This window comes from Corvus kubaryi, unplaced genomic scaffold, assembly GCF_017639235.1.
Source record: "Corvus kubaryi isolate FWS band 111438036 unplaced genomic scaffold, C.kubaryi_AGA036_p1.0 133, whole genome shotgun sequence".
Lineage (NCBI taxonomy): Eukaryota > Metazoa > Chordata > Aves > Passeriformes > Corvidae > Corvus > Corvus kubaryi.
The window spans coordinates 34389344-34397703 of NW_024580667.1; the positions used below are offsets into that span (position 1 = coordinate 34389344).

The 8360-nt window shown below is 43.2% G+C and overlaps 2 protein-coding genes across 5 annotated transcripts in view; both read left to right on the plus strand.

Annotated features, from left to right (window-relative positions):
- The window catches only part of TMTC4 (transmembrane O-mannosyltransferase targeting cadherins 4), a 56589-nt gene extending 51146 nt beyond the window's left edge, over positions 1 to 5443 (plus strand). For all 4 annotated transcript variants that reach the window (XM_042042891.1, XM_042042881.1, XM_042042907.1 and 1 more), the window contains one exon: positions 365 to 5443. In XM_042042891.1, coding sequence (XP_041898825.1) covers positions 365 to 516 — 152 coding nt within the window. In that variant the 3' untranslated portion in view covers positions 517 to 5443. The remainder of the gene's footprint in view (positions 1 to 364) is intronic.
- Positions 5444 to 7976: 2533 nt separating this feature from the next.
- The window catches only part of GGACT (gamma-glutamylamine cyclotransferase), a 28329-nt gene continuing 27945 nt past the window's right edge, over positions 7977 to 8360 (plus strand). The window contains exon 1 of the mRNA XM_042042966.1: positions 7977 to 8072. The gene's annotated coding sequence lies outside the window, so the exon portion shown is untranslated. The remainder of the gene's footprint in view (positions 8073 to 8360) is intronic.

Consider the following 8360-nt stretch of genomic DNA (forward strand, 5'->3'; position numbering starts at 1 on the left):
AAAACCAGAAAAGCTGTCACACGATATGACAGATCAAGAGGGCTGCACAATCCAGCCCAGAGGTAGCTGCACTTCAGTGTCTGCAAATTGGTTCATTTATGCTATGCTTGTAACCCGCAATGAGCTCACCAGATAAGAGCTGCCATTTATGGCTCCATTGTAATTCATTCCTTCATCATTCCCATGCCAGTTCTGCTCCCAGGCTTTGCTCCTGCATTTGGCAACAGAACAAGCAGCTACTGTGCCACCAGCAAGTGACAGACCCTTGCTGGAAACAAATACTTCAATGTTGTTTTCTAAGTGATTGGCAAGACTGTACGTTATTCAACAATATTGCTAATGAAATTCCCCATTGATGTTCCAGCTGTGCTTTATCATCGCTGGGGAAACCTTGACTTAGCAAAGAAGCACTATGAAGTCTCTCTGAAGCTTGATCCTATGGCACCTGGAACCAAGGAAAACTACAACCTCTTAAGAAGAAAACTGGAGCAGTTGCAAAAGAAAGGCGGTGCCTGATGTTCCTTTTCAGGTTGCCCGTGCATGCTGTTTATGACTACTGTTACATGGGTACTTCTGACCATGTACAGGATTCAGTCATCATTTCTCAAAAACAGTACCACCAGCACCACACACTTGAATGTCCAGTATTGCCCTCCTACAGATCCTAGCATTTCAGCTTGAGGGATCATTTTATTTTTCCTTGAACTGCTTTTAAAGTCCATTAGAACATTTTTATAGGTAAATGAAAGCAATGCAGATGGAATTTCACAGCATACACTTGTAATTTGATATCTTCATCTGACTTTTTAGTAGCAGGATGAATAGCAGGAGGCAGTTTTATTTCTGAAAGTGATACTTAAAAGTGTAATTTCCTGTTTAAATCCTGATCTTTTCAAGTATGAAAAATATCTGTCCACTTCTGTTTTATTACTGCCTTCCAGTGCCAGTCCTGCAGAGCCAGTGGAAGAATGAATTCTCTCCAGCACATCAGTCTATTCATATAATTTGAGTTAAGCCCTATGCTCATTTCTGTCTCTAGGCTGTGAAGTGTCAGATTTGTACAGGAGTAAATAAGGGCAAGGATTTGACCATAAATATCTCTTGGCCAGTGTACTGCTGAGGTATGCTTGAGTGTAGAAAATACTCTTAGATGGAGATGGAGATTTTAGCAAGCAGCTAGTGAAAAGAAGATGAGGCAACAGAGGAGTCAGGTAGAGTTTCTGTTCTTGTAGGCAGCCTCACGTAGCACAGACAACATGGACAAGTCAGAATTGCTTTAGCTCCTGTGGCAGGTCAGTGGTCTAAGTACGGTATAGTGTCTGTAGGAGCTAATTGCTGTGTTCTCAGGCAATTCAGTGCTTTCTGGTTAAGGACATTATACCTTTCAGCTCCTATATTGCTGGGGAATAAAGAGATAATTTCTGTGGAAGAGTAACTGTGCAGAAGACCTGACCTTGGCTGTTGATCTGTTACCTGGAAGAACTTGGCCGCACCTTTGTCTCCCATGGCTCACGTGTTTGCTGAAAGGGCAGATAAATAAGCATAGCTGTTAATGCATAAACTGAGAACATCGATGTGGGATGACTCAGAGGTGGTTTATGTCGATACCGTGTTACCTCTCAAAAGGGGCTATGCTTTAATACACATTTGAACTCTGGCTGTCCAGAGTTGTTTGTCATGTACTAATATTTATATTCCTGCTTCAGGAAGTAGTCACATGTCTGTTTATTTGCTGGTGGTTGCATTTTCCCGTTTGTTTGGGGTTTTTTGAGATGTTTGTGTGTGTTTGTTTGTTTGTTTAAGATGGGAAGTTTGCCATTGGATATGAAAACTGGGGAACTTTACCTGTCTTTTCATGTTCCTTTATTCTTGCCAGCCATGTCCCCTGGAAGGAACTGATCAGTGCAGTATTTGCAGCTTTCCTAAAATGTCCATCAATTAATATGAGACTGTTTAACGTTCTCCACACACAACTCATCTGTGCATGGAACCACTTAAAGTGTCGGGGAAATTCCTGCCGCAAGACAGGATGTTGTATGACTTTCTCATCTGACCACCGTAGAGCCATTCTACATCTATACCATGTTTTGAACCTCCCATAGGCTACTTTTACATTATAAATTTGCTTGGAAAAGACAGTTGTTTCAAGAACTAGGTGTGTCTACAGAGCACACTGCAATACTGCAGAACTACCAAAGGATCTTCTGACAAAGCTAGCTTGGGTACTACAGGTCATGCAGGTACTTTAATGTAATATTTTTGCCAGACTAACTGTAGATCTAGCCAGTAAGGCTGTGGCAGTGCAGTGCTATCCACAAGTTTTGGCTTTGAACAAACTAACATGGCTTCATTATGTAGAAGGTTGCCATACTGGTTTTAGTCAGGGGGCCAGAGGCATGGATGTGTGCTCCTCTCCTGCAAATATAGCCTGTTTCTCAGCAGGACTAATTAGTTCACATAGGGTACAAAGCCGTTGCAATTGTTTCCATTTCTTCTGGTTTCTGGACAAAATTTTCAGAAACTTGTTTCTGAATATGATATTAGCATACCCTTTAACAAGCATCTGGTAAGCAAAACACTGCACCAGTATGGCTAATCATCATCCAATGACCAGCACAGCTTAGTACCAACTTTTGCATCTGAAAGGTGCTGAAATAGATACACCCTTCAGTGAAAACAGCAGGCTCTTAAGGCCTTCCATATGTAGCCTACTATTAATCAGATGGGGAGAACACGTAGCTTCTTCAGTCATGAGGAATTAAAAGCGTTGGGATCTGGCTGGATGAGCTAATTTATAGCAGAAGATAAATGTGTTTAATATAATCAGGTCTTTTCTGTATATTTGAAATATGACATCCTGAGTTTAAATTATTATTCTCATCATAAAGTCCACAAATACAGCTTTCCCTGTTGCTTTCCATATCAGCTTTAAAGACATCTACTAGATCAATATGTATGAGGTATGAATTCTTTCTAGGTCATTATAAACCAAAGTTGTAGAAATTCCTCTGTGGAAGTCTTTTTACTCAAGAGTCTTAGACAGAAGAAACAGACAAACAAATTGAATGTTTTGTTAGTATTTGAAAATAGTGTTTACTTTTTAGTACAGACAACATCATTTCTTCTTGATTAGCTTTCTGGGTACCTGTATATATTTTTGTGAGGGTTTATTTGTTTTATATAATTAATATTCACTGCTATAGAAATGCAATGTGATTACTTGTATAATGGTAATATGAAGCATATCCATATGTCTGAGTGTAATGTTGCAGCAGAATTGTGTTCAAAAGAAGCCACAAAGATGACTGCTTTTGTAACAAAAATTTCCTTAAGACTTTTAAGAATACTAAATATTTTTTTACTTTATTTTCAGAAATATTTTGAAAGTACAAACAGTGCAGTGGCTTTTATTAAAATGGTTATAATGTTAACCTATTTATTGGTTTTTCATACCTCATAACCGACTCCTGGAATAGTGCAGAACACTCAACTTCAAAGAGAAAAAGGTGAAGAAAAAGTGGGCTTGTATATAACAGTAGTTACAAATATTGTCGGTCTTTCCAGTGTGCTGGATTTTTTTTTCCCATTGCTAATTACAGAAGATTAAAGTTTCCTTATCAGCTGGCTTGTTTGATTCTCTAGGGAAATTAAGAAGCCTTTTTTCTTTTTTCTTTTTTTTTTGAGAAAGATTACTTGTTTAAATACAATTCTGAGAAGAGAAATACAGAATTATTTAATGCACAGAATGGAGTCAGAAAAATAGTCACAATGACTGCTATGGATGTTAGTTTCTTTTCACCAAATACTTCCAGTGGAGTTCTCTAATTGTATGTTTCTCTTGTGTCTAGACCAATGCCATGTACATGAAGTTCCCTGTTATTTAATTTAATTTCATACTTAGTATTTAAACTTTAGAGATGTGGATTGTGTGTGTGTTTATGGGCACTAAGAAATAAAAATCTACAATACTTTTGAATGGTTTGTTAAAAATATTGGGCCTATTCACTGGGAACTTTTTCCTTCAGATACCTGTATCTGAGCCCTTCATCCTAGTTTCTCTGTGTAGTCACTGGGGGAAAAAAACTTCTTTAGGATGTGAGAAGTTGTAGTTGAAGGAGGTATTCGTCTTCACTAACTTCAAAGGGTGACTAAGGTGATAAGTTCATGTACATGAAGAAAAATCTCACTGCTGCTTTCAGTTGAAGTAATCTGGTCCCATACACCTCTAGCATTCTCATATATTATTGGCACCAAGAATGTTAAAAGACTGGTATTGGAGCAAACTGGCAGGTACTTGCCTTGAGAGTCAGAGAGTAGCTGGATGAGGGAATGGGAGAAAACAAATAAACTTTTATAAATTTACGACTGATAAAGCATTGAACATCAAATCCCTGTGTATGAAAAAAGAACATTCACGTCCAGTTTGATTCATTGCTAGCTTGTTTATGTTTCTGTAATGAACAGTAACAACTTCTTATTGAATTGAATTTTCAATAGTGTCCTTCATTCCTATTTTAAAAAGCAATTCTAAAGCAACTGTAAATTTGCAACAGTGATATTTAATTTTCTTCTTTAAGTTCCAGTTACTATTTGAAGCTGTAGCTGTTAGAATGTTAAATGTGATAGCATTGTGTGTTTCAGTATGGTGAGGTTTTTTTGTTTCAATATCTTTTGGTGTTTATTTGCTGGTTCCTGCCTGTGTCCCATATTTCACATGAGCATTGGTACATTGACATATCTGTCATTACATGTAGATACCCATGTGCCTCGCGACTTGGCCCTTTCATTGAATAGTGCTTCCTTCCACAGCTCTTGGTGTGTCTCTACCAAATGTGTGTTTATGAGGGCACGTTTAACTCGACTAAAATTTGCTAGAAACAAAAGTGAGATCACATGGCTGGATTTCTGTGACAGGAAAGCTGAGGGAGCCAAACTTGTGTCATGGAACACCATGAGCAGCAGGTGCCATTAGTAAAGGGCACTTCAGACTCTGTGTTGGGCTCCACAATAATGTGAAGTGGTTGTACATAGAGGTAATGTTATAAACACAGCAACTTGGACCCTGTGCTTTAAAGAAGGACTATATAGCTCTCCAAGGAAGAGGATGTGCACAGCTGCATGGACTATGGAGCACTGGAGGACTGATTACTTTGTATTAGAAAGTTGCGCTGCAGTGTTGTGGCATGGGTGTTCCGTGTGTGTCAGTGATGATACATGTCAAGTGGTTCAGGGCTTTTTAAAATACGTATTTTTGTTAGGAAAAATCCCTACAGGTACTGAAACTGGTAGCTTGTGATTTCTGAGCTGAACTTTTTTATGTAGTGTTAATCATTTAGATTGCCAGTGGTACACCCCAATTTATTTTCAGCTAAGCAGGAAGTAAATACATTTGTAATTGAAGCCATGAAATAAATCTGCATTTTGCTATCTTTTTTTGCATAGATTTTAATTGTGACAATGGTGTTTATTTTTGTAGTAAGTTTTTGATTCAGGGTTCTGCTACAAGCTAGGAAGGAAACCTAATGGGCCTGGCAGAGTAGTCCTGGGACATACAGGAAGACATTCTTCCTCTTAGAGTAACAGTTCAAAATCTTGATTCAGCATGAGTGTACTTATATTAAATGTGTGTGCCTAAACAAACAAACAAAAACCAGCAGCACTTGAAGAAAACGATGGAATACTTAACTAATTAATTCAGTCTCTAGACCGATAAAATATAGAAAGCAGGAGCTACTGCCCGAAATGCTGAGCAATCTTCTCTGCCAAAATCAGATTTGTTACCCAGTGCACAACAAGTCAGTAATGACACACTTAAGAGAGACACTGATTATTTATTTCAGAGTTGCACAATCCTGGGCTGCTCAGTGTTACTGCACAAATCATGCACACCAATTATCAAAACCTTTTACTCTTTATACATTTTAGCAAACAAAGGAATTAGTGTTCTCTTATTAATTGGTATTCTTTTATTGGTTAATGATTCTCTTGCTTCTCATGCTAATTAGTCCCATGCTCAGTCTTTCTCTTTGGGGTCAGTGGTCCATGAGCCAGTGGTCACAATCTTCCCCTGCTGGAATTATCATTTACCCAGTCAGTGCTGATTTCAGCACAGTTGCTGGGTTGGGTTTATTAGTTTCTTCTTTATCTTGGGAGTTCTCCCAGATGTCTTTGTGGCCTGTAAATTCTGCATTCTTTGTGTCCACTATCAGTGGGTACATCCTTCTTCCCAAGCTTTGTTAACCTTCCCCTAGGTCTGAGATCTCTGTAGCATGTCAAGCCCTAAACCCTAACAAGGCAATTCTACCAAGTAATTTGTTTTTCTAACACCTGGACATCACTTAGAGCTTGCTTGTTAGCTGTTGTCTGTTTCACAGATTGAATATCCCTTCTTGTTGATAAGGCTTAAAAGCAGACAAAGAACAAACATCAAAGAACATCCTTTCTTAAGAAAATTTTTACATATTCCACATTTTGCAACAATCCTACCCAGTGTTAGAGGTGGAATAGAATTATTGAATGGTAATTGGGTAAGGAAGTGAATAGTCTATAATAGATGCAACCTGGCTTCCACATAGTAACTAGTCAAGGAGGAGGGACTGACATCAAAATATCACCTGCTGTCCCCATAACCAGGCTACAGAATGGTGCTTGTATGCTCCAGTCATAGAATATCCTGAGTTGAAGGGATCCATAGGGATCATCCAAGTCCAACTCCTGGCCCTGCACAAGGCCATCCCCAAGAGTCACACCGTGTGCCCAAGAGTGTTGTCCAAATGCTTCTTGAATTTTTTCAGGCTAGTGCTCTGACCACTTCCCTGCAGAGCCTGTTCTAGGGCTCAACCATCCTTTGGTTGAGAAACCTTTTTTCTAATATCCAACTTAAACCCTCCCTGGCACAACTTCACAGCTTCAGGCCATTCCCTTGGGTTCTACCACTGGTCACCAGAGAAGAGAGATCACTGTCAGCCCCTCTGCTTCCCCTCATGTGGAAACTGTGGACTGCAATGAGGTCTCCCCTCAGTCTCCTCCAGGCTGAAGAGGCCACTCCTCATACGGCTTCTCTTCTAGACCCTTCACCATCTTTGAAGTCCTCCTTTGGACACTCTGTAATAGTTTAATCTTTCTTATACTGTGGCACCCAAAACTGCACATGATATTCAGGGTGAGGCCACCCCAGTGCAGAGCAGTGCGGGGCAATCCCGCTGGTGATGCTGTGCCTGATGCCCCCCAGGACACAGGTGGCCCTCCTGGCTGCCAGGGCACTGCTGACTCACGTTCAATTTGCTATCGGCCAGCACCCCCAGGTCCCTTTCTACAGCACCAGTAAAAAGGGTATCTCACTCTTATTCCTCCTATCAATGCGTTCACTTTGAAGTGATTTTACTGTGTGGAGCCTTCGCATGCTTTGCTAAACAGCAGACTGATCCCTACAGAGCCAGCTTGAGGGAGTCTTCAGCTGGGAACTGGAAGCTGCCTGCAAAGGTGGTAAACAGAAAGGCACTTGGCACCCTCCAAGTTTAAAACTCCTGCTTCAGCCGGCTCAAGACCAATCTGTGTCTGCAGCCAAAATGCTTTCCTACAGAGTAGCCAACAGCGTTTATAAAACAGTGAGGAGTTTTTTAAAGGTTCCCTAAAAGCCAGATTGGATGCCAAATGTTGCACTGCTTGACACACGTTTGTTACGGCCTCCAGGAGGCGAGGCCCCGGCGCTCGGGAGCGGCCCTTCCCGGGAGAGCCGGGCGCTGCTCCTGCTTTGGCAGCGGGCGCGGGGTGTCCCGCTCTCCCGGCCCCGGGCCGGGCTGGCCGCCCTGTCCGCGCTCCCGCCAGGCACGATCCGTCCCTCTGGCAGCCGGGGCGGCTCCGGCCAGCAACCCCGGCTCAACCCCGGCCCCGCGCCCGCACTCCCCGCGCTGTCCCGGCCGCAGGGGAGGGAGCGCAGGCAGGCACCGCCCCACGCCCAGCTCCGCCCCGCCGCCTATTCCCCGGAGAGGCGCCCCGGGACGGGTAGAAGGCGGAGGGCGCAGGCAGGAACGGAGGCGCGGAGGCGGCGGCAGCAGCAGCAGCGCTGGCGAGTGAGTGCCCTGGAGAGCGCCGGACAGAGCGGGGCGGGGCGGCGCGGCGCGGTCCGGTCCGCCCTCGCCACACGTGATGCCGCGGGGAAGGGCTGAAGGGATACGGAGGTGCCGGCACGGGCTGCGGGAGGGCCGGCGGCGGCCAGGGGCTCCGCTGGCGGTGCGGCACTGTGGGCAGCACCCTGCGGCCGCGGGCCGCGCTCCCAAAGCCACGTGGGAGCCGGCGCGGCCCTGCTCTGCCCTGCCCTGCCCTGCCCTGCCCTGCTCTGCCCTGCCCTGCTCTGCCCT